The sequence below is a fragment of the Balaenoptera borealis genome (genome assembly GCF_965194805.1).
Source record: "Balaenoptera borealis genome assembly, chromosome: 3".
Lineage (NCBI taxonomy): Eukaryota > Metazoa > Chordata > Mammalia > Artiodactyla > Balaenopteridae > Balaenoptera > Balaenoptera borealis.
In genome coordinates, this window is record NC_138866.1 from 126,102,166 (window position 1) to 126,128,912 (window position 26,747).

General features: G+C 43.0%; 1 protein-coding gene and 1 long non-coding RNA gene across 3 annotated transcripts in view; both read left to right on the top strand.

The window, feature by feature from the left end:
• LOC309624921 overlaps nt 1-26,747 on the top strand; it is a 999,471-nt gene that overhangs the window by 643,594 nt on the left and 329,130 nt on the right. The window lies entirely within an intron of this gene.
• Nucleotides 1-26,747, top strand: part of CHRNA7 (cholinergic receptor nicotinic alpha 7 subunit) — a 134,205-nt gene that overhangs the window by 39,223 nt on the left and 68,235 nt on the right. The window contains exon 3 of the mRNA XM_082383640.1: nt 14,280-14,324. Coding sequence (XP_082239766.1) covers nt 14,280-14,324 — 45 coding nt within the window. The remainder of the gene's footprint in view (nt 1-14,279; nt 14,325-26,747) is intronic.

The window sequence follows — 26,747 nt, forward strand, 5'->3', positions numbered from 1 at the left end:
TACTGGCCTGTAGTTTTCTTTCTTTGTGACATCTTTGTCTGGTTTTGGTATCAGGGTGATGGTGGCCTCATAGAATGAGTTTGGGAGTGTTCCTCCCTCTACTATATTTTGGAAGAGTTTGATAAGGATAGGTGTTAGCTCTTCTGTAAATGTTTGATAGAATTTGCCTGTGAATCCATCTGCTCCTGGGCTTTTGTTTGTTGGAAGATTTTTAATCACAGTTTCAATTTCAGCGCTTGTGATTGGTCTGTTCATATTTTCTATTTCTTCCTGGTTCAGTCTTGGAAGGTTGTGCTTTTCTAAGAATTTGTCCATTTCTTCCAAGTTGTCCATTTTATTGGCATATAGTTCCTTGTAGTAATCTCTCATGATCCTTTGTATTTCTGCAGTGTCAGTTGTTACTTCTTTTTCATTTCTAATTCTATTGATGTGAGTCTTCTCCCTTTTATTCTTGATGAGTCTGGCTAATGGTTTAACAATTTTGTTTATCTTCTCAAAGAACGAGCTTTAAGTGTTATTGATGTTTGCTATTATTTCCTTCATTTCTTTTTCATTTATTTCTAATCTGATGTTTATGATTTCTTTCCTTCTGCTAACTTTGGGGTTTTTTGGTTCTTCTTTCTCTAATTGCTTTAGGTATAAGGTTAGGTTGTTTGTTTGAGATTTTTCTTGTTTCTTGAGGTAGGATTGTAATGCTATAAACTTCCCTCTTAGAACTGCTTTGCTGCATCCCATAGGTTTTGGGTCATTGTGTTTTCATTGTCATTTGTTTCTAGTATTTTTTGATTTCCTCTTTGATTTCTTCAGTGATTTCTTGGTCATTTAGTAGTGTATTGTTTAGCCTTCTTATCTTTGTATTTTTTACTGGTTTTTTCCTGTCATTGATATCTAGTCTCATAGCATTGTGGTCAGAAAAGATACTTGATATGATTTCAATTTTCTTAAATTTACCAAGGCTTGATTTGTGACCCAAGATATGATCTGTCCTGGAGAATGTTCAATGAGCACTTGAGAAGAAACTGTATTCTGTTGTTTATGGATGGAATGTCCTATAAATATCAATTAGGTCCATCTTGTTTAATGTATCATTTAAAGCTTGTGTTTCCTTATTTATTTTCATTTTTGTTGATTTGTCCATTGGTGAAAGTGGGGTTGTAAAGTCCCCTACTATTATTGTGTTACTGTCGATTTCCCCTTTTATGGCTGTTAGCATTTGCCTTATGTATTGAGGTGCTCCTATGTTGGGTGCATAAATATTTACAATTGTTACATCTTCTTCTTGGATTGATCCCTTGATCATTATGTAGTCTCCTTCTCTGTTCCTTGTAATAGTCTTATTTTAAAGTCAATTTTGTGTGATATGAGAATTGCTACTCCAGCTTTCACTTGATTTCCATTTGCATGGAATATGTTTTTCCATCACATCACTTTCAGTCTGTATGTGTCCCTAGGTCTGAAGTGGGTCTCTTGTAGACAACATATATACGGGTCTTGTTTTTGTATCTGTTCAGCCAGTCTGTGTCCTTTGGTTGGAGCATTTAATCCATTTACATTTAAGGTAATTATCGATACGTATGTTCCTATTACCATTTTCTTAATCGTTTTGGGTTTATTATTGTATGTCTTTTCCTCCTCTTGTGTTTCCTGGCTAGAGAAGTTCCTTTAGTATTCATTGTAAATCTGGTTGGTGGTTTGAATTCTCTTAGCTTTTGTTTGTCTGTAAAGGTTTTAATTTCTCCATCAAATCTGAATGAGATTCTTGCTGGGTAGAGTAATCTTGGTTGTAATTTTTTCCCTTTCATCACTTTAAATATGTCCTGCCCACTCCCTTCTGGCTTGCAGAGTTTCTGCTGAAAGATCAACTGTTAACCTTATGGGGATTCTGTTGTATGTTATTTGTTGCTTTTCCCCTGCTGCTTTTAATATTTTTTCTTTGTACTTAATTTTTGATAGTTTGATTAATTTGTGTCTTGGCATGTTTCTCCTTGGATTTATCTTGCATGGAACTCTCTGCACTTCCTGGACTTGATTGACTATTTCCTTTCCCATGTTAGGGAAGTTTTCAAGTATAATCTCTTTAAATATTTTCTCAGTCCATTTCTTTTTCTCTTCTTCTTCTGGGATAATTTGAATGTTGGTGCGTTTAACGTTGTCCCAGATGTCTCTGAGTCTGTCCTCAATTCTTTTCTTTCTCTATTCTTTCTTCTGCTCTGTGGTAGTTATTTCCACTATTTTATCTTCCAGGTCACTTATCTGTTCTTCTGCCTCAGTTATTCTGCTATTGATTCCTTCTAGAGAATTTTTAATTTCATTTATTGTGTTGTTCCTCACTTGTTTGCTCTTTTAGTTCTTCTAGGTCCTTGTTGAACGTTTCTTGTATTTTCTCCATTCTGTTTCCAAGATCTACTATCATTACTCTGAATTCTTTTTCAAGTAGATTGCCTCTTTCCTCTTCATTTGTTAGGTCTGGTGGATTTTTACCTTGCTCCTTCATCTGCTGCGTATTTCTCTGTCTTCTCATGTTGTTTAACTTACTGTGTTTGGGGTCTCCTTTTTGCAGGCTTCATGTTCATAGTTCCCATTGTTTTTGGTGTCTGCTCCCAGTGGGTAATGTTGGTACAGTGGGTTGTGTAGGCTTCCTGGTGGAGGGGACTGGTGCCTGTGTTCTGGTGAATGAGGCTCGACCTTGTCTTTCTGGTGGGCAGGACCGCATTCGGTGGTGTGTTTTGGGGTATCTGTGAACTTATTATGATTTTAGGCAGCCTCTCTGCTAATGGGTGGGTTTGTGTTCCTGTTTTGCTAGTAGTTTGGCATAGGGTGTCCAGCACTATAGCTTGCTGGTCGTTGAGTGGAGGTGAGTCTTAGTGTTGAGATGGAGATTTCTGGGAGAGCTTTCGCTGTTTGATATTACTTGGGGCTGGGACATCTCTGGTGATCCAATGTTCTGAACTCGGCTCTCCCACCTCAGAGGCTCAGGCCTGAAACCCGGCTGGAGCACCAAGACCCTGTCAGCCACATGGCTCAGAAGAAAAGGGAGGGGAAAAAATTTAAAAAATAAATAAAATAAAATAAAGTTCTTAAAAGAAAAAATAAAGAAATTATTAAAAATTTAAAAAATTAAAAAGTAATAAAAAAAGAAATAAAGAAGAGAGCAACCAAACCAAAAAACAAATCCACCAATGATAACAAGTGCTAAAAACTATACTAAAAAAAAATATGGACAGACAGAACCCTAGGACAAATGGCAAAAGCAAAGCTTTACAGATAAAATCACACAAAGAAGCATACACACACACAACTCACAAAAAGAAAAAGAAAAATAATATATATATATAAACAAAAAATGGAAGAGAGCAGTCCAATCAATAAACAAATCTACCAGTGATATTAAGCTCTAAATACTAAAATAAGATAAACATAAAACCAGAAACAATTTAGATGCAGATAGCAAACCCCAAGTCTACAATTGCTCTGAAAGTCCACTGTCTCAATTTTGGGATGATTTGTTGTCTGTTCAGGTATTCCACAGGTACAGGGTACATCAAGTTGACTGTGGATATTTAATCCACTGTTCCTGAGGCTGCATGGAGAAATTTCCCTTTCTCTTCTTTGTTTGCATAGTTCTTGTGGTTCAGCTTGGGATTTGGCCCTGCCTGTGCGTGTAGGTTACCTGAGGACATCTGTTCCCCGCCCAGACAGGATAGGCTTAAAGTAGCAGCTGATTTGGGGCTCTGGCTCACTTAAGCTGGGGCCTGGGAGGGGTATGGACTGCAGGGTGAGCCTGCGGTGGCAGAGGCCGGCGTGACGTTGCAACAGCCTGAAGCACGTCATGTGCTTTCCCCAGGAAGTTGTCCCTTGATCACGGGACCCTGGCAGTGGCAGGCTCCAGAGGCTCCAGGGAGGGGAGATGTGGATAGTGAACTGTGCTTGCACACAGGCTTCTTGGTGGCTGCAGCAGCAGTCTGAGCGTCTCATGCCCATCTCTGGGGTCTGTGCTGATAGCCGTGGCTCACGCTCATCTCTGGAGCTCCTTTAAGTGGTGCTCTGAATCCCCTCTCGTCGTGCACCCTGAAATAATGGTCTCTTGCCTCTTAGGCAGTTCCAGACATTTTCCCGGACTCCCTTCTGGCTAGCTGTGGTGCACTAGCCCCCTTCAGGCTGTGTTCATGCAGGCAACCCCAGTCCTCTCCCTGGGATCTGAACTCCAAAGACCAAGCCTCAGCTCCCAGCCCCCACCCACCCTGGCGGGTGAGCAGACAAGCCTCTCAGGCTGGTGAGTCCTGGTCGGCACCGATCCTCTATGCGGGAATCTCTTCGCTTTGCCCTCTGCACCCCTATTGCTGCGCTCTCCTCCGTGGCTCCAAAGCTTCCCCCCAGCCACCCCCGTCTCCGCCAGTGAAGGGGCTTCCTAGTGTATAGAAACTTTTCCTCCTTCACAGCTCCCTCCTAGAGATACAGGTCCTGTCCCTATTCTTTTGTCTCTGTTTTTCCTTTTTTCTTTTGCCCTACCCAGGTACGCGGGGAGTTTCTTGCCTTTTGGGAAGTCTAAGGTCTTCTGCCAGTGTTCAGTAGGTGTTCTGTTGGAGTTGTTCCACATGTAGGTGTATTTTTGATATATTTGTGGGGAAGAAGATGATCTCCACTTCTTACTCCTCCGCCATCTTGAAGGTCCCCCCTACCCATCTGTTCTTGCATTTTGTTTCTTCTTTAGAGCCCTTTAACATATTGATCATATTATCTTAAATTTAGTGTTTGATAATCTCAACATCTGTGTCATATTACAGTCTTTTTCTGATGCTTGCTTTGTCTCTTCAGACTTTTTTCTTGTCTTTTAGTTGCCTTGTAGTTCTGTTATAAACCAGAAATATCCTATAAGGTAATAGGACTTGAAATAAATACACCTTTAATGTGAGAATTTATGTTAGTTTGGCTAGTAGTTGGGCTGTAATGTTTGCTGTAGCTTTCTGTGCCAGAGGTTTCAGATTCTTTTAGTGTCTGTTTTTGTCTCCCCTCTTGATTTTGGTCTTCGCTTAGTACCCCTCCTCAGAGGGTGTCTTCAGCTTTTTCAGTGGTTCCCACTGCCCTTATTCTGGAGTGTTAGTGTGGTGGGATGACGTGGGGGAGGGGAAGTGTTCTATAGGTTCTGTAGTGTTAGGGTTAAATCTCAGCCTTTCAGTGGGCCTGTCTGTGCTCCTGGGCTGTGGCCTTCACAAGTGTTTCCCTCGGATGATGGCTTTTGTCCCCTCCTTCGCATGGGACAGAAAGCCTCCAGGGCACTGATGTGGGAGGAATGGTGGAGATCAAGCTCTGGAAAGCTTGGAGAGTAGCCTTTGCTATGGAGAAGGCTTTGGGTGGCCTGTTTCCTAAGAGTTAACTCCTTCCCTTCCTGTGCCAGAGTTACAAGGGGATCTTTCTTGCATATTTACCTTGAGAACTTGGTGGGGCTCCTGGAGATGAAATCCATGAGAGTGTAGGGTGTCCCCAAGGTTGTGGCTCCCTGGAGGTTTCTTATTCTCACTCAAGTTTATCCTCAGCAAACAGAGACTCATCAAAATGACCATGTAGGTGTTACTGCAAGTTTATGGCTCTAGTAGCCTCTGCCCCAGGTAAGCAGATCTTGTCTATGACTCTGTGAATTCGCCTGTTTTCACATTTCGGTGTGGCATTTTACACTGCAACATCAAGCTCTCCTGGGTCCAACCAAAGTCACTGATTTTCAGTATGTTCAGTTTTTTTTTTTCTTGCTATAAAAGCTTAATTCTAAGCTCTTTACATATAGGAGCTGAAAAAAATGATTAAACTTTGATTAGTTTTTGAGTCATATTTATCTTCTTGAGTAACTTGTTGAGCTTCCTTAAACTGAGGGTTAGTTCAGCAATTCTGGAAATTTCTCAGTCATTATTTCTTTAAATTTTCTCCTCCTGAAACTTTTTAATTTTATTTTTTTAAAGGTTATTTATTTATTTATTTATTTATTTATGGCTGTGTTGGATCTTCTTTGCTGCCCGCGGGCTTTCTCTAGTTGCGGCGAGTGGGGGCTACTCTTCACTGTGGTGAGCGGGCTTCTCATTGCAGTGGCTTCTCTTGTTGTGGAGCATGGGCTCTAGGCACGTGGGCTTCAGTAGTTGTGGCACGTGGGCTCAGTAGTTGTGGCTTGCGGGCTCTAGAGCACAGGCTCAGTAGTTGTGGCTCACGGGCTTAGCTGCTCTGCGGCATGTGGGATCTTCCTGAACCAGGGGTCAAACCCGTGTCCCCTGCACTGACGGGCAGATTCTTAACCACTGCACCACCAGTGCCCCTGACAGTGTTCTTTTCGGTTTCCTATTGGATCTTTTGTTTTTGAAGATTTCTCTTCCATTTTTGTGAGCTTCCATTTGCGTTTAAGAAGGTATTTCTGTGATTTTCTCCAGCATTTCTAGGTGTTTGGTAGCAGGACAGTGTTCAGGTCATGGATTTTACTGTTTTGCTAGAACCAGAAGTGTGTCTCCTGTGTGTGGTCCCAGGACACTTTCTGTTTCCCACATGCGTGTTCTCCGTTTCAGCTCAAGTTGTGCCCTCCTTGTGGCACTTCTGTGTCTACGTCCCTAATTGACTTAATCTCTTTGTGTTTTTCCTCTACACACTGTGGTTATCTCATGCCTTGCCTTCATGCCAGTAACTCAGTTTTCAGCTGGGTCTGTTTTGTTCCTTTCTGGCTCTAATTTATTAGCCATGTAACTGTATTGTTCTGGTTCTGAGGTTATTTGTTTAGCTCTGCAGTCTCCCTTTTATTTCATTCAGGTATTTTATAATCTCATCTTTGAAATCATGTTTAATTTGATCCAAGGCTTTATTGAGTTATATAGTAGAAAGAATTCATGGGAAGCATGCTTGTCTTAATTGGGCTTTTTTCCAGATTATATTTTGTATTTTAGTTGTGTTTATCTGCTTGCCTTCTTTTCTTCCTTGCATTTGCTATTTTAAATTATTTATGTATTCATTCATTCATTCATTCATTCATTCATTGCCAAACTATGTTTGTGAATCTGTCATTCTAATTTTTTCACCTTGCCCATGCCTTATGAGGGTGCGTCTACTCATAGTTTTTAATTTTCTGTGCTATAATGGTGGTAATTTTTTTCATATATATTCTTTCCTTTTATGTGATCTTTATTTTTGCTTAATTTAACCAATTCTACATTGCTTGTAGAAATATTATAAATGTCAAATAACAAAAAAAGAAAACATTACTGCTTTCACTTCCGGCTCCTGCCTTCTTTCATGTATCTCATCCCTTTCCCTTCCCTTCGACCTTTTGAATCCACCTTGGCACCAGTTCCACACTGAGGGTTGTGTTGAGATCCCCTATCACTAGCTCCTGTCTTCAGAGGACCTCGTTTTGATGGGACTTTCCACAACCAGGTTCCCAAGAGAGTTTGTTGGAGAAGCCTGATGCTGAAGCTCCAGCACTGGTTTCCATGACCCAGGCATTTGTGGAGTCCAGCTCTGCGTGCAGTTGCTTACCTTGAGTCCTGCCAGAGATAACTTGTTATGTGTGCTGTGTTTGTGAAGGGGATGTTTAGACACTGATTCAGTCAGGATGATGGCTTCAGAATAAAGGGAAATTTATTGTTTCTGTCCAGGGAGAGTTCAGATGAAGTTTGAGTGATGGTTTACCAGTGTGACTGGAGTCCACCTCTTTCCCCCTCTCTCCTACATCCATAATCCCCCGGCCCCTCCACCCTTCCTCCACTTTCCAGCCCTGCTGACTCAAGATGGAGTCTCTTGTCTGGTTCTGCTGTCATGATCCATGCCCCAGGCTTCATTCTTCCAGATTTGTGTCCTCTTGGGGGAGACAGGGAGGCTCTTCCTCTAACAGAAGTGGAAAGAAGCCCTTTCAGTCCTAGTTAAAAGTGCACCCTCAAACCCCTTGCCCCTCCCTGGGGAGGCTGGGGCAGACTTTTCACACTGTACTCCCAAAACACAGACTCTGAGCAACCCCCAAATGAGAACAGAGATGGGGCCGGGCCCCTGGGTCCAAGAACCAGGAACGCCTTGTCTTAGGAACGCCAAGCCTGTACCAGCGGCTCTCAAACTTCTAAGCTTCCGGACCCCTCTACTCTCATAAAAGTTATTGCAGATCCCTGCCCCACCCCCCTAGTTTTTTTATATGGGTTACATCTATCAATATTTATTACCATGTTTGAAATAAAAACTAAGAAAACATTTTCAAGTCCATGAATTCATTCGAAATAATAACCCCATGCCTTGTTACCATAACTAATACTTTAAGAAAAATAACCATATTTTCCCAGGAAAGACACATTTAGTGAGAAGAGTAGCATTGTTTTATATTTTTGCAAATCTCCTTAATGCCCAGCTTCGTAGAAGACAGCTGGATTCTCTGATCCGCTTCTGCGGTCAGTCTGCTGCATCGTATGTCACGTGGTCTCTGCAAAGCTCTACCAACCGTTCATGAGTAAATGAGGGTGAAATAGGCTGATAACTTCTCATGATTGTGAAAAAGGTGTGGCTTCACTGATCCTCTGGAGGCATCTCAGAAACTCAGGGGTTGCCAGCCTGTACATTGAGAATGTCTGTCCTGTACAGATGCCAAAGGGAATCATTTTCTGTGACCATCACCAAAGTGTTTCCTTAGGACATTGGGAGCAGAGTCACCTGGCGGCTGAAACACTGGTGTTGAGCTATGAGATGAGAATAATAATAGTACTGATTTCACTGTGTGGTTGTCACAAGACTGTAATGAGTTTGAAAAAAATGTGTGTGTGTGTGTGTCCGTGCATGTGTGTGTATCACATTCAGAAGACTGCAAACTCTATTTAAGGTTTAGCTGTGTTACTTTCAAATATCATTTACTGTTATCCTCTGTGGTGAAAATCATGGGCTTGTTCATCTTTTGCCCATTTTTCTGTTGGATTGTCTGCCTTTTTCTTATTGACTTTTAGGCATTTATTTCTTATTCTGGATATGAGTCTTCTCTCAGCCCTAATATCTCGCTGACTCAGGGAAAATCACAACCTCTCAATTTATTTTCCTGTAAAAACAGGACAAAAATATGGTTAATGTAAAGATTAAATTAGATAAAAGAAGTGATCCTTGTTAAAAAAAAAAACTGCAGAGTACTACATAACTAAAAATTTATGTTATCTAGCAACTTTCTCTGCAAACAAGAATTGAGACACAGATCTATTGTTACCTATTTTTTTTCTCAGCATTTACAGAAAAGCAAAGAAAAAGTATTGGGAGCTCTGCAAAATAATGTTGAATAATGTCACCCTGTAACTTCCAGAAGAATAATTGCTGCAGGTGTGCAGGATAGCACATCAGAATGGTTGTACTCTAAAACAGACACATGATTATTCTGGGAGGTTGATTTTAAAAAGCATGGCTACTTAAAGTGTACTTAAAAATCCCTTTATTGAGGTATGACTGACATACAAAAAGCTATACGTGTTTAATGTACGCAATATGACAAGTTTGGAGATAACCATACATTGTGAAACTCTCGCCACAATCTATGCCGTAAACATACCCATCACCTCCCAAAGTTTCCTCCTGCCCTCTTTTTTATTTATTATAATTATTACTTCTGTGATAAGAACACCTAACATAAGATCTACCCTCTTAGCAAATGTTTAAGTCTACCCTACAGCATTATTAATTACAGGCTCTGTACCTCACACGAGATCTCTGGGGCTCGTTCATCTTGCAGAACTGAAACTTTGCACCCTTGGACTAATACCTCCCATTTCCCAGCCGGCCCCTGGCAGCCACCATTCTACTCTGTACTTCTGTGGGTTGGATTATTTTAGATTCTTTATACAAGTGGAATTATGCAGTATCTTTCCGTGTTTGGTTTCTTTCACTTAACGTGATGTGCTCCAGGTTCATCCACGCTGTCGCAAATAGCGGGATTTCCTTCTTTTTTGAGGCTGAATATATTCTGAAGTGCTCAGTTTGAAAAACAAAGAAGGGGTTGGCTTTGGGGGTGTTTTGTGCACTGGTCTGTGTGATTCCATGGCACCCAGGGGTCCTGTGTCCTCCTGTGAGATCCCAGGGTCAGCAAGGAGCCTGGGTCTTGTGGGGGAGCCGTGTGTGTGTGTGTGTGTGTGTGTGTGTGTGTGTGTGAGAGAGAGAGAGATAGAGCAACCACACAGTGACACACTAGAGTCGAGTCATATGTCACAGCCTGTGTGACTCTACCCTAGTCCCTCCTACACTGGGAGGTGGTGGGGGCAGCTATTGTCTCCCTATTTCTGAGAAGAGAGCACTGAAACCACAGACAGTGAGTGCCTGATAGGGGGCAGCTGATTGGAGCCCAGGGGGTTTTCTGGCAGCCAGGGTGGGCTCTGATCCTGTGTGCTGTCCTGCCAGGTTGGGTCAGGGCTGTGATGGGCAGGCGGCTGCTGAGGGTCTGGAATCACTAGAACCCATGCCTGGATCCTGTGCTGTTTGTTCCCAGGGGGTTGTACCTGCTTATTTTTTAGAGCCCCTGGGCCAGGGTCTGGGGTCAGGGTTTGGAAGCCTCATCCCCCTCTCCCTCCCAAGAGTCCCAGTGTTGGACCCGTGTGCCTCCAGCCTGTGCCAGACGTGACTGCTGAGTTCAGCATCATTGGCTGGTTCCTGATTTCACACAAGCGTGAGAGCAGCACGGGGGTTGGTGGCCGGGGTGTCAGTGGAGGAGGATGAGGTGAGAGAGGAGAGAGCTTCCTCCCGGGGTGAGAATTGATTTCCACCTGACTTCAGTGTTTAGGACGTGCAGCCCCTGAGGCCATGCAGTTGAATGCAGAGGCGAAGACTCCCATCAAGAAGCAGGGCACCGTGGGTGGCAGGGTGGCCGGGACGAGGCTGGGAAGCTGTGGCAGGGGCACTAGGTGTGGGGGATCTGGCTCTGCAGACCTTGCAGGCCCTGGTCACCTGGCTTCGCCCTCAGGGGGCCAGCCCAGGGGTGGACCAGAAGGGTGGCCGTTTTCTGTGCTTAGAACTCAGGAACTGGTTGATAGGTCCCCTCTTTTTTTAAATGGAAAATAGATTTATTAAGCATTAAATGATGTTCAGCTAACTTGTTATCCTTGTGGATACATGTTAGGTCCCTTCTAAAGTAGCTGGACGATTGGCAGGAAGGTTCCTCCTTGGGTTGAGTTGAACTCTGCTGTCCGAGGGCACAGGTCTGCCCAAGGTTGCCGGCTCCCTCCCGGAGCCCCTGGGCTTGTGCAGGAGGAAGGAGGAGGGCGTGGGGCAGGGCAGGCGCTTGGGAGTTGAGTGGGGAGCAAGATTTCGAAGGGTAGGGGTGCACACAGTGGGCGTGAGGGGCCGTGGCTTGGTGTTGCAGGGTCATAGGGAGTAAAGGTGATGTCTTTTCCTCAGGATCCCATCCCCATCACTCTGGTGAAGTCCATCTCCCTGTCATCCTCTGAAGGGGCTCTGTTCCTGTCCTCTGTGACTTGTCACCATTTGTAATTATAGGTGTGTCATCGTCGAATTGTGTTATCCCACCCTCCACCCACATTTTATATTCCATGAGCTCAGGGACCGTGTCTGTTCAGTTCCCACTGTGCATGTCAGGCTGGCATAATGCCCAAAACAGGAAGTGCTCCAGAAATATTTGTCAAATGAGTGAATGAATCAATGAGCAAATGAACACTTGGCTGGACTGTGGGTTGTAGAAAGGGCTGTGTGCTGCCCTAAGGACTTGAGACTGGATTCTTTGAGCAGTACAGCTGGAGGAGGGCAGAGAGCCTGTCTGGAGCTGAGCAGAGTTCAGACCCTGTGAGGGCCCTGCCTTCCATCAGCTCGGCTGCTGTAACCAAAGTACCATAGACTGAGTGGCTTAATGACACACATTTATTTCTCACAATTCTGGAGGCTGGAGAGTACAAGATCAAGGTACCTGCAGCTCTGATGTCTGGTGAGAGCCTGCTTCCTGGTTCATAGATGGCTGTTTTCTGGCTGGGTCTTCATATGGCAGAAGGGGTGAGGGAGCCTTCTGGGGGGTCCCTTTATTAAGGACAATAATCCTGGTCATTAGGGTGAACCCACCCTCATGACCGAAACACCTTCCAAAGGCCCCATCTCCTAATACCATCCCCGCGCAGGGTAGGTTTCAACATAGGAAATTTGGGCAACACAAACATTCAGTCTTTGGGGGGAAGGACATACTTCACAAGGGGGTGGGAAGGAGGTGGGATGCCTTGTCACCATACAGACTGAGAGCTGAGACTCAGCCAGTGGGTGGCCCTGGGATGGGGGGGGTGGTGTGAGGGGCCCACCTTGGGAACACAGACAGTAGCCTCTCTGCTGGTCCTGCAGGCTTTTCCCGCATCTCCGTGGAGGCTCCCCCACCCGCATTGCTGCTGCCTCCATTGGAGGCTGGCTGCTGCTTTGCGTTGATTACAGTTTGAAATGCGTGCTCAGTCCCATGCTGCCGCACACCACAGAAATCTCATTTCCCTCTAATGAGGTTTCAGCTAGCATGTTGGAAAGAAGAAAGCCTTTTAATTAGATTGGTTGTAATTGAACTCCCAAACCACAGAAGCCTTTCTCTCAGAAGATAAAGACATGGATGCAATTAAAAGAAAGAAAGCCACGTGAATGGAACACTGGCTAATTTTAAGTCGATTAAAAACAACTCCTTAATAAGTTGAGGCAAGGGACATATGTCCTATAAGAGTTTATCAGTGCTTTCAAATAGTACTGGAGATTGGACTGGAACTAGAGCCCTCTTGCAATTCAGATGCATGGCTCTGTCAGAGACTGTTCTCTCTGCACAGAGGATGGAGAGAGGTTAGTTCCACAGCTTTTTCTACCGAAACCCCTGGCATGTGTTATTTTGAAAAAGGGGATGTATTTTTCTTGTAACAGAATTGGCAGCTTCTTCTGGACACAGCCCCTGGCCTGGGACCCTTGGGACTTGGTCCCCTGTCTTTCCCTAGGCAGCCTGATCCTCTTTGTGAGATTTACACCCGCCTTCCTGCCCCCAACTCTCACCTCTCAGAGGAACCCAGGGTGAGCTACTGGGGCAGGGGCATTGATGCATCAAAGAATCTCTGCCAGCTCCTTACATTCAACACATTTGTATTTGAAGGAGAAGCAGCATCCATTTCTCACTTGTGTCCCTGCCCTGAGACCATGCCCCAGTAGGTGGTGTTCTTTCTGCCACTGGGTCTGTTTTTGTGACTGCCATCAGGGAGCCAGGCCGGGTAGTTCCTGCTGGAGGGGCTTATGGCCTCAGCCTCTGGGTGTCTCAGCATTAATAAGTACTTTCTCCTGGAGAGGTGAAAATTGCTAATTTACAGAGTCTTTTAGGTGGGAATTGAACACGAAATACTGAACAGCGTTCTCAGTAGAACTATTGCGTGAAATGGGCTTGTTTGTCTCTGCGTGCACCGTGGCTTTTGCTAGGCCCTTTTGGGCTTTGCCAGCCATGCTAAAAAACCGGTTGCATCCCAGATGGAAAGGCCCCATGTTGACTAGCATCTTCTTTGGGCAGTGCAGGGGCAAAGCCGCGGTCGATCTGCTATCCGGAGCTTCCTGGAAAGAATTCAGACTTTGGCGCCCAGCTTGGAACCCACTCTCAGTTTTGAAATGTGGAAAGAGGGGCTGTTGACTCAGATCCAAGTGTGAATGGTTCCTTCATAAAGGAACCACCTTTCTGACCCTTAGCTTGCTCACCTGGACAGGATGTACCCTGCAGGTGTGTGTCAAGGGCCTGGGTGCTGCCAGGCTGATGGAGGATGGGAGGAAAGGCAGGCAGACCCTTGGGGCTCAAGGGGAAACAGGGCCCACGCAGCACTGTTAGCACAGGTGCCGCAGCTGTCACGGGGCGGGGCGGGGGACTCCCTTTCCCGGGGGAGAGAAGCCTAAAATATTTCAATTTGCTTAAAACTCTATCCATTCTGCTAATAAACTTGACTTTAAAAGATTGGAATCTGCACCCAGTCTTATTTTTTAAGTGTACAAATGATAATGTGTAAGGAAAAATAAGATAAACCATTAGCAGGTATCATCTCGGGATGGTGGCGTTGCAGGGTTTTAATTTTCTTCTCTATACTTTTCCATCTTTTGTAAGAGCTCTGTAATGAATGTGTATTACTTCAGCATAAATAGAAAAGCTGCACTCTGGGGAAATGCTGGAGTATATTTGGAAGTGCTCCATGAATTCTATTTTCCACACACGCCAGCCGTCCTAACCATCAGATTGGTGCATGAATGAGGGTATCATTTCTTCTTATATAAATCATATAAACCATATTTTTGACTTTTTTTTTTTTCCTTTAAAGGATGAGAAGAACCAAGTGTTGACCACCAACATTTGGCTGCAAATGGTAAGTTGCGACCTTGGCTTCCTGCTCTTGATTCCACGATGCCTGTGCTGGAATCACAGTGAAGGTCCCGTAAGGCAAGCCAGGACTGTCCTCCCTCCTTCATGTATGCAAACAGTGAACCAGACCACCCCGCCTTTGCATGTCCTGCACTACACCCTGCAAGGCAGAAATATGCACAAGTCATAAGATGCAAGTCTGCATGTGCATGTCCACAGCCTGCACCCTAACTGGTCCCTAGGGCTCGGGAGTGCCTGCCCTGCTCCCCCTGGCTCCAGCCATGCATGTCTGAATGCGACAGAGTGAAAATCTAAGCCAGAGGCCTTCACACATCCTGTTCCAGTGACCCCTGCAAGAATTTTGAGAAGCTGTATTTTTTCACTCACGTATTTTAACATTGACATCTAAAGTTCTAACCCCAGGTTAATTAACTACAAATTATGTTACTTCCATCCAATTGTAAATATGGACATTTAAAAATAAAACTGTCAGTCTCTATTTAAATTGAATCTATTTAAATGCCATATAATTTGACACCCATATCATTAATTAAAAAAAATATACAAACAAGCCCTTCTTTAACTGGTTGATATTTTACATAGTCCCATTTTCTCTCTGCACTTATATTTCTGTTTTTTTAAAATTTTATTTATTTTATTTATTTATTTATGGCTGTGTTGGGTCTTCGTTTCTATGCGAGGGCTTTCTCTAGTTGTGGCAAGCGGGGGCCACTCTTCATCGCGGTGCGCGGGCCTCTCACTATCGCGGCCTCGCTTGTTGCGGAGCACAGGCTCCAGATGCGCAGGCTCAGTAATTGTGGCTCACGGGCCTAGTTGCTCCGCGGCATGTGGGATCTTTCCAGACCAGGGCTCGAATCCGTGTCCCCTGCATTGGCAGGCAGATTCTCAACCACTGCGCCACCAGGGAAGCCCCTGCACTTATATTTCTATTCCACTTTCCACACAGAATTTTATCCAAATGTGATATAACTTTATGTTTGAAACTCTTTTATTAATCATTCTGTCTTGGTTCTCTCAAATGTAAATATTTACATAAAAATTATTCCTTCAGAAACTAAGTGTTCAGAATTTTTCTTCTGGATCAATTTAGGATTATACTGATTAATGGTACATAATTCCTCAAGGTGACAATAATTACACATTTTAATAAATAATTATTAAACATAAAAAATTGGCAATCTACCTCTTTACCAAAGATGGGGCTTTGTAAGAGATTGGTTCAAGATGGCGGAGTAGAAGGACGTGCTCTCACTCCCTCTTGTGAGAACACCAGAATCACAACTAACTGCTGAACAGTCATCGACAGGAAGACACTGGAACTCACCAAAAAAGATACCCCACATCCGAAGACAAAGGAGAAGCCACAATGAGATGGTAAGAGGGGTGCAATCACAATAAAATCAAATCCCATAACTGCTGGGTGGGTGACTCACAAAGTGGAGAACACTTATACCACAGAAGTCCACCCACTGGAGCGAGGGTTCTGAGCCTCATGTCAGGCTTCCAAACCTGGGCGTCTGGCAACGAGAGGAGGAATTCCTAGAGAATCAGACTTTGAAGGCTAGCGGGATTTGATTGCGGGACTTCAACAGAGACTCCACCCTCGGAGGGCACACACAAAGTAGTGTGCACGTCAGGACCCAGGGAAAGGAGCAGTGACCACATAAGAGACTGAACCAGACCTACCTGCTGGTGTTGGAGGGTCTCCTGCAGAGGCAGGGGGTAGCTCTGTCTCACCGTTAGGACAAGGACACTGGCAGCAGAAGTTCTGGGAAGTACTCCTTGGTGTGCGCCCTCCCAGATTCCACCATTAGCCCCACCAAAGAGCCCGGGTAGGCTCCAGTGTTGGGTCTCCTCAAACCAAACAACCATCAGGGAGGGAACCCAGCCCCACCCATCAGCAGACAAGCAGATTAAAGTTCTACTGAGCTCGTCCCACCAGAGCAACAGCCAGCTCTACCCACCACCAGTCCCTCCCATCAGGAAACTTGCACAAGCCTCTTAGATAGCCTCATCCACCAGAGGGCAGACAGCAGAAGCAAGAAGAACTACAATCCTGCAGCCTGTAGAACAAAAACCACATTCATAGAAAGACAAAATGAAAAGGCAGAGGGCTATGTACCAGATGAAAGAACAAGGTAAAACCCCAGAAAAACAGCTAAATGAAGTGGAGATAAGCAACCTTCCAGAAAAAGAATTCAGAATAATGATAGTGAATATGATTCAGGACCTCGGAAAAAGAATGAAGGCAAAGATTGAGAAGATGCAAGAAATGTTTAACAAAGATCTAGAAGAATTAAAGAACAAACAAACAGAGATGAACAATACAATAACTGAAATGAAAAATACACTAGAAGGAATCAATAGCAGAATAACTGAGGCAGAAGAATGGATAAGTGACCTGGAAGACAGAATGGTGGAATTCACTGCTGCAGAACAGAATAAAGAAAAAAGAATGAAAAGAAATGAAGACAGCCTAAGAGACCTCTGGGACAGCATTAAACGCAACAACATTCGCATTATAGGGGTCGCAGAAGGAGGAGAGAGAAAGGACCCGAGAAAATATTTGAAGAGATTATAGTCGAAAACTTCCCTAACATGGGAAAGGAAGTAGCCACCCAAGTCCAGGAAGTGCGGAGAGTCCCATACAGGATAAAACAAAGGAGAAACACAGTGAGACACATAGTAATCAGATTGACAAAAATTAAAGGCAAAGAAAAATTATTGAAAGCAGCAAGGGAAAAACGTCAAATAACATGCAAGGGAACTCGCATAAGGTTAACAGCTCATTTCTCAGCAGAAACTCTACAAGCCAGAAGGGAGTGGCATGATATACTTAAAGTGATGAAAGGGAAGACCCTACAATCAAGATTACGCTACCCAGCAAGGATCTCATTCAGATTCGATGGAGAAATCAAAAGCTTTACAGACAAGCAAAAGCTAAGAGAATTCAGCACCACCAAACCAGCTCTACAACAAATGCTAAAGGAACTTCTCTAAGTGAGAAACACACAAGAGAAGAAAAGGACCTACAAAAACAAACCCAAAACAAATAAGAAAATGGTAATAGGAACATACATATCGATAATTACCTTAAACGTGAATGGATTAAATGCTCCAACCAAAAGACACAGGCTTGCTGAATGGATACAAAAAGAAGACCCATATATATGCTGTCTACAAGAGACCCACTTCAGACCTAGGGACACATACAGACTGAAAGTGAGGGGATGGAAAAAGATATTCCATGCAAGTGGAAATCAAAAGAAAACTGGAGTAACAGTACTCATATCAGATAAAATAGACTTTAAAATAAAGAATGTTACAACAGACAAGGAAGGACAGTACATAATGATCACGGGATCAATCCAAGAAGAAGATATAACAATTATATATGTACCCAACATAAGAGCACCTCAATACATAAGACAACTGCTAACAGCTCTAAAAGAGGAAATCGACAGTAACACACTAATAGTGGGGGACTTTAACACCTCACTTACACCAATGGACAGATCATCCAAACAGAAAATTAATAAGGAAACAGAAGCTTTAAATGACACAATAGACCAGATAGATTTAATTGATATTTATAGGACATTCCATCCCAAAACAGCAGATTACACTTTCAAGTGCGCATGGAACATTCTCCAGGATAGATCACATCTTGGATCACAAATCAAGCCTCAGTAAATTTAAGAAAATTGAAATCATGTCAAGCATCTTTTCTGACCACAATGCTATGAGATTAGAAATAAATTACAAGGAAAAAAACGTAAAAAACACAAACACTTCAAGGCTACACAATACGTTACTAAATAACCAAGAGATCACTGAAGAAATCAAAGAGGAAATCAAAAAATATCTAGAGACAAATGACAATGACAACATGACAATCCAAAACCTATGGGATGCAGCAAAAGCAGTTCAAAGAGGGAAGTTTATAGCTATACAAGCCAGGAAACAAGAAAAATCTCAAACAATCTAACTTTACACCTAAAGGAACTAGAGAAATAAGAACAAACAAAACCCAAAGTTAGCAGAAGGAAAGAAATCATAAAGATCAGAGCAGAAATAAATGAAGTAGAAACAAAGAAAACAATAGCAAAGATCAATAAAACTAAAAGCTGGTTCTTTGAGAAGATAAACAAAATTGATAAACCATTAGCCAGACTCATCAAGAAAAAGAGGGAGAGGACTCAAATCAATAGAATTAGAAATGAAAAAGGACAAGTTACAACAGACAACTCAGAAATACAAAGCATCCTAAGAGACTACTATAAGCAAATCTATGCCAGTAAAATGGACAACCTGGAAGAAATGGAAAAATTCTTAGAGAAGTGTGACCTTCCAAGACTGAACCAGGAAGAAATAGAAAATATGAACAGACCAATCACAAGTAATGAAATTGAAACTGTGGTTAAAAATCGTCCAACAAACAAAAGTCCAGGACCAGATGGCTTCACAGGTGAATTCTATCAAACATTTAGAGAAGAGCTAATACCCATCCTTCTCAAACTCTTCCAAAAAATTGCAGAAGAAGGAACACTCCCAAACTCATTCTATGAGGCCACCATCACCCTGATACCAAAACCAGACAAAGATACTACAAAAAAAGAAAATTACAGACCAATATCACTGATGAATAGAGATGCAAAAATCCTCAACAAAATACTAGCAAACAGAATCCAACAACACATTAAAAGGATCATACACCATGATCAAGTGGGATTCATCCCAGGTATGCAAGGATTCTTCAATATATGCAAATCAATCAATGTGATACACCATATTAACAAATTGAAGTATAAAAACCATATGATCATCTCAATAGATGCAGAAAAAGCTTTTAACAAAATTCAACACCCATTTATGATAAAAACTCTCCAGAAAGTGGGCATAGAGGGTACCTGCTTTAGCATAATAAAGGCCATACATGACAAACCCACAGCAAACATCATTCTCAATGGTGAAAAACTGAAAGCATTTCCTCTAAGATCAGGAACAAGACGAGGATGCCCACTCTCACCCCTATTATTCAACATAGTTTTTGAAGTCCTAGCCACGACAATCAGAGAAGAAAAAGAAATAGAAATTGGAAAAAAGAAGTAAAACTGTCACTGTTTGCAGATGACATGGTACTATACATAGAGAATCCTAAACATGATACCAGAAAACTACTAGAGCTAATCAATGAATTTGGTAAAGTAGCAGGATACAAAATTAATGCACAGAAACCTCTTGCATTCCTATACACTAATGATGAAAAATCTGAAAGAGAAATTAAGGGAACACTCCCATTTACCATTGCAACAAAAAGAATAAAATACCTAGAAATAAACCTACCTAGGGAGACAGAAGACCTGTATGAAACTATAAGACACTGATGAAAGAAATTAAAGATGATCCCAACAGATGGAGAGATATACCATGTTCTTGGATTGGAAGAATCAATATTGTGAAAATGACTATACTACTCAAAGCAATCTACAGATTCAGTGCCATCCCTATCAAACTACCAATGGCATTTTTTACGGAACTAGAACAAAAAATCTTAAAATTTGTATGGAGACACAAAAGACCCCGAATAGCCAAAGCAGTCTTGAGGGAAAAAAATGGAGCTGGAGGAATTAGACTCCCTGACTTCAGACTATACTACAAAGCTACAGTAAACAAGACAATATTGTACTGGCACAAAAACAGAAATATAGATCAATGGAACAAGATAGAAAGCCCAGAGTTAAACCCACGCACATATGGTCAACTAATCTATGACAAAGGAGGCAAGGATATACAATGGAGAAAAGACAGTCTCTTCAATAAGTGGTGCTGGGAAAACTGGACAGCTACATGTAGAAGAATGAAATTAGAACACTCCCTAACACCATACACAAAAATAAACTCAAAATAGATTAGAGACCTAACTGTAAGACCGAACACTATAAAACTCTTAGAGGAAAACATAGCAGGAACACTCTTTGACCTAAATCACAGCAAGATCTTTTTTGATCCACCTCCTACAGTAATGGAAATAAAAACAAAAATAAACAAATGGGACCTAATGAAACTTCAAAGCTTTTGCACAGCAAAGGAAACCATAAACAAGATGAAAAGAGAACCCTCAGAATGGGAGAAAATATTTGCAAACGAATCAATGGACAAAAGATTAATCTCCAAAATATATAAACAGCTCATGCAGCTCAATATTAAAGAAACAAACAACCCAATCCAAAAATGGGCAGAAGGCCTAAATAGACATTTCTCCAAAGAAGACATACAGATGGCCAAGAAGCACATGAAAAGCTGCTCAACATCACTAATTATTAGAGAAATGCAAATCAAAACTACAATGAGGTATCACCTCACACCAGTTAGAATGGGCACCATCAGAAAATCTACAAACAACAAATGCTGGAGAGGGTGTGGAGAAAAAGGAACCCTCTTGCACTGTTGGTGGGAATGTAAATTGATACAGCCACTATGGAGAACAGTATGGAGGTTCCTTAAAAAACGAAAAATAGAATTACCATATGATCCAGCAATCCCACTACTGGGCATATACCCAGAGAAAACCATAATTCAATAAGACACATGCACCCCAATGTTCATTGCAGCACTATTTACAATAGCCAGGTCATGGAAGCAACCTAAGTGCCCATCAACAGACGAATGGATAAAGAAGATGTGGTATATACCACATCCATATATACAATGGAGTATTACTCAGCCATAAAAAGGAACGAAATTGGGTCATTTGTAGAGACGTGGATGGATCTAGAGACTGTCATACAGAATGAAGTAAGTCAGAAAAAGAGAAACAAATATCGTATATTAACGCATATATGTGGAACCTAGAAAAATGGTACAGATGAACTGGTTTGCAGGGCAGAAACTGAGACACAGATGTAGAGAACAAACATATGGACACCAAGGGGAGAAAGCAGTGGCGGGTGGTGGTGGTGGTGGTGGTGGTGTGATGAATTGGGAGATTGGGATTGACATGTATACACTGATGCATATAAAATGGTTGACTAATAAGAACCTGCTGTATAAAAAAAGAAAAAAAAAGATGGGGCTTTATTCTAAATTCTTTAATGTATTCATACATGACATTTTTATTGCTAAAACTGAGACATCAATACAGATTTCACTATCAATTCTATAACTTTCAAAAATAGATGTATTAACATGTATAGTTCAGAATGAAAGACACTTTGTAACAACAGTGTTACTCAGTTTCTTGAACTTCTTACAGATTACATGCCAAAAATAATAGAGTTTTCATCAAGGTGTATCAGTGGACAACCTGATTAGTTTCTCCTTCAATTTTGCTGAAAACAAAGAATTAAAAGAATTAAAACGCATCTGACCTTTGAAAGTATTTGTCACCCAAATTTTTAACAAAATTGACATAGACATAGACACTGGTATTTTGAATGGACTTTCTCTTGCTTCTTGGGTCAGTGTCCCTAGGTAAGAGTTGAGAAAAGGGAAATAGGTCTTTATTTGTGAAGTGGGAGGGGGATACTTCAACATGGAGACAAAGGATGCTCCCAGGCAATTCTTGGGCAGGTGAGTTTTAGTTGGATTCAAGTGGACATTGAGGGAGAGAAAACAGAAAACGGATTTACTTCACACTGTCTGCTGTTTGTCCCAGGGGTACCCTTAGCTACGCCTCAGACCTCTTGCAGAACCTTCCTGTAGTGAATAAAGTAGGAACCTTTGAGAGTCTTCCCTGCAGGATTTAAAGCAACGTTCTTCAGCGTGGATCCCACCTGCACACCTGTGCCCGCCGACTCCAGCTTCCCTCCTTTTGCCAGGAGTACAGCCCTTCCTCAGTGGACTTGGTCCTGTCTCCTGGCACCTGCTGAGAGCTGGGCTTTCACAACTGCCCCTATCGCCTGGAGCATCATAATAGTGTCTGTGAGCCACTCATTAGCATGCAGACATGATGCAGTCTGTCCCCATAAACCCGCCCGGTGACTCCCTGGTTCCTCTTACCTTTATGGCAAGGCTCCCCTGAGCAGTGCCCCCCTGCCCTACTGTCCTCAGTCTCTCCACTTGCGTTCTCACTTAAACTCACCTTCATCTGGCTGTGTGTAAGCAAAGCACTAACCCCCAGGTTACTACATATTATGAGTAATGTTTTTACCCAATTTTTTTTGATGAGAATTTTCGACTATACCAAGAAGTTGAATTTATAGCAAGCACCCATATACCTGCCTCCTGGATTCTATAATTAGCATTTTACTATACTTGCTTTATCCCATATCTGGGAATCTATTCATCTAGTTTATTTTTAAATGCAGCTCAAAGTAGAATAGTGGACAGTGGTGCCCTTTCACCCACATATTTCATGGGGATCTCAAGAGTTCAGAGGGTTTTTTTTTCTTTCTTTCAAGGTAAAGTTTTTGCATACAATGCAATGCACAGATCCTAAGAGTGTATCTGTCAATGAATTGCCAGGAATGCCTTCAGGTCTGCAGCCCCCGCCCCCATCCCTTGCATTCAGGACTGTGATATAAGGTATAGCTCTGGGAATCCTGGGGCATAATGCAAATGCTTCCTTTTTTACATAAAACTGCTTGTTTCCCAAGCCCTCTAAAGTGCAGAGCTGCTGTGGACATTTTTCTCATGGAGAGAGAGACACACCGAATTTGCCCCTTGGCATGTCAGGTCGTGTTTCCCTGAGTCTCTGTTTCTTAACCCTCAGTAAGTGATTGATCTTCAGCAATGTATATTATTTGGTGTTTTTTACAAGGGTGTTGGTTTCCAGGAAAAATGTAACTGGATTATTACTTACTGCATTGAATTCAGGTTCTCCATAAATAAACATCCTTGCTTTGGAGGATGTCACCAGAGGCCTCTAAATTTCTTTCAAGCACAGTGTATTTCTAATTAAGACTTGCATTTGCAGAGGCATCTGCAGCTTCATTTGTTTTAAAACTCACTTTTTAATCTCATGAACCTATTCAACTAATCTTTTTGAGCACCTGCTTTGTGGAAAGCATTGAACTAGGCCATGTAAGGAGGGCCCAGAAAAGGATGAGACCCAGTTTCTACTTGCAAATCATCTCCAATCTGGCTGTGTAATTTACACTCTAAAGAAGGTTCCAATATCAAGACCAAGTACCTCCCTAGAGAATTGGCAGGAGGCAGGCTGGCTGTTTAGACCGTGGAGTTGGCAGGTGGGAGAAATCTCTGCTTTACAGAAACGGGAGGGAGAGGAGGAAAGGCACAGACTCTTCTGAATGTGATGATCAGGGAGCCCGAGTGTTTCTAGGTGTGACCTTGCTAATTAGTGCTTCTTTCCAGGTGCCCATCGTGTGGAAAACAAGTTGGGTGCCTTCGTAGCGCATGTCCTTATAAAGCTGGGTGGCACATTTATCTGGCACCTGTAGCTCATGGAGCAGCCGTAACGGTAGCTCCCAGCTGAATTTTAAGGAATCACAAGTATCTTGGATTTAGAGCAGACCTTAAAAGTTATCTAACCTCTGCCCCACCCAGTGTTTCCATCTGGAAAGCCATGGCATTCCTATTGTGGCCACAGCATGGCCATGGGGAGCTCAGATGTCACCCCGACAGGCCTTGGAAGCTGCCCCAGAGCCATTCGTAAGATGACCACCTCGATTCCTGCTCTTTGTGTTCTCCCAACTGGTGACCAGCCTGGCCTGCCCCAGCTATGGGGACAGACAAGAAGTGAGACTCCATGCTGAAGACGGTCAAGGCCAGAGTCCCCAGGGAGGGAGGGCAGAAATGTGGACAGGAGGGGACAGAGGACCCAGGAAATTGCTCTCAGCAATTGGGTTTTCTCTCCCCTCATTTCATGTTGCTGAATTCCTGTTCTGAAAACCTGAATCCACATAATCTTTTCTCTAGGTATTTAAACTCTGAGGTCAATATTATACAAATGATGGATTTTCTATACATTCAAAAAGAGAATCAGAGAAAACATTCTCTTTGACCTACAGTTTGTTGTGTTTTCCTTTCTCTTACCTGCCCTCGATTTGTAGGACTTTCCAGTTATTTAGATAACCTGAAGGAAGAGAAAGTGTCTGATCTTTTCTGTTTATCTCTATATTCATAGGAGGAAGCAGTTAAGTGTATTTTCTCTGCAGATTAGTTTTATCATTTGGGGAGGCCTGTCAGACATAATCTGATTTAATCTGCGAGAAGAAACGACAGAAGCCATTTCAGTTTCTAAAGAGACATTTGAGCCATTCAGAGACTTGTAGTTGCTTTAAAAAAAAATCTGTCGTCTTTAATTTTAGAATTTTGACCATTCTTCTGGTTTCAGGTTTCCCATCCTTCTTATGCTTATTTTTTACCTCCTAATTCTAATTATGGAATGAATAGCATCATAGAATATTAGATTCTAAACCATATTTATTTCTAAAATGCTTACCTTCTTCATTTCTGCATTCTTTATCACTTTTCTCTGACAAATAGAAATGCCGTACGTTATGCTCATAGATGAGAGGTCGGTGGCTTGCTTAGGGCCATAAGAGTAACCCACGGTTAAGGGTGGTGTTTCGATCACTGTGTCCCACTGAGAGAAGAAAGTTTTAGGGCAGAAGGAAGGAGGAGGCCCACTCTCTTCCTCTGAGATCAAAACAGTTGACAGGAAGAATGTTCAGAGCATGTGTGTGTGAGGTGTTTGCTGACACCAGGCGCTTGGCGTCTGCCCATCCAATAGCTGGTTCTGTGATTCTCGGGACTCGACCTTGGTGTCCAGCAGTTCAGTTTTATTCTGAGTTAGCGTCCAGTCCCTCGAGGTAAGGGCTCAGTCCCACAAACCGCCCCCACTTGAGACACAAACTGCAGATGGGGGAGCCAGGCAACCCACCCTTCTGTCCAGCTGAGTTAAAATTCGGACGTTCCCACCACACCCTGCTGGGGTTCAGTATTTTCCTAGAACAGCTCCTGGAACTCAAGAGAAACCTTTATCTATGTTTACAATTTATTATAAAGGATGCAGCTCATGCACAGCTGAAGGAGGAGATGCCAGGGCAGGTATGAGGGGAGGAGTGGAACTACTGTCCCCCCACCCCCGTCACTGTGTCCCTGCACCTTGATGTGGTCACCAGCCTTGGTTTTTTTTTTTTCCTCCTGCTCCAACAGCATCGTTTGTTTATTTATTTATTATTAATTTTTATTGGAGTATAGTTGCTTTACAATGTCAGCCTTATTGTTCAGAGTCTCATAACCCACTCTCCAGCCTCTCTTCTCTTCCCAGAGATATGGGTGGGGTGGGGATAAGGGTTCCCACCCTCTAATGCAGGGTTGGTCTTTCCGGTGACCAGAGGCATTCTGCTGGCCTGAGGCTGACTAGGGGCCCCACCCTAAGCCAGCTCATTAGAATAAAAAATATGCTTAAAAGACATCTGATCACTCAGGAAGTTCCCAGGGTTTTAGGAGCTCTGTGCCAGGAACCAAGGAAAAAGACCAAATATATTTCTTATTATACCATACTGTATTTTTTTTTACATGAAGTAAACTTTCCCTTTCTTCCCTTTCATTCACTTGCTCTCTCTCTGCTTTCTTTCTTTCTTGCATTAAATATTTCCATGCAAGTGGGCACATACACATTTAAAAAGAGTTTCCTGTGGGCCCAAGGCAGGTTCTAATAGGGCCAGTTCTCAGACCCCTGAAAGAGTGGGATTCTTACTGTGCATTTCAGATCAAGGGCCCCTTCCTCCCCTGCGTTTCCCCTTAAGCATCCCATGTAATCTTGATGTCTTAATGAGAAGGAATCACACAGAAATAGGGAGAGAATGCAAAGTGCAGCCTCTTCTGACGGGAAGCTCTGGGAGGGTTGGCACTTCTAGGTTCATGCCTGTTTCCAGGTGCCCACGTGTGGAAGCCGTGCCAACTGCTGTCTGTGCACAGATTTTGCTCAGTGCCTCTGCCTTCCCGCGCCCTGCAGTCTGAGTGGGCAGTGAGTGCTTTGGAGGATAGAAACCGCCCCCCCCACTTGTTTATGGGCCCTTTTCCACATCCATTCTTAAGAAATCTTCATGAAAACCCAGGACAATGCAGCACCAAGGTTCCTGCTCCATCCACCTCCTGACACTGAGCTGGCCCTTGCTTTCTCCACATTTGGCTGCAGCTCAGTTATTACAGCTCTCACGTCCTCTGCGATTTTGTGAAAGGGAGGGATCCCTCTTCCTTTTAAAGCCATCATTTATCACGTGCCTCCCAGGGCCATGTGACTTACCTGCTGTGACACTATCTCATTGCATCCTTACAGCGCCCGATGAGGTGTGACACATACGAGCAAACTGCAGCACAGAGAGGGTGGTTTACCTGCTAGAGCTCACACAGTTTTTCTCTGCCGGAGCCTTGGTACAAACCCGCCTGTCTGATTCCAAAGCTCCCGGTAGCCCCCCTTTCTGCCGTGAGGGTG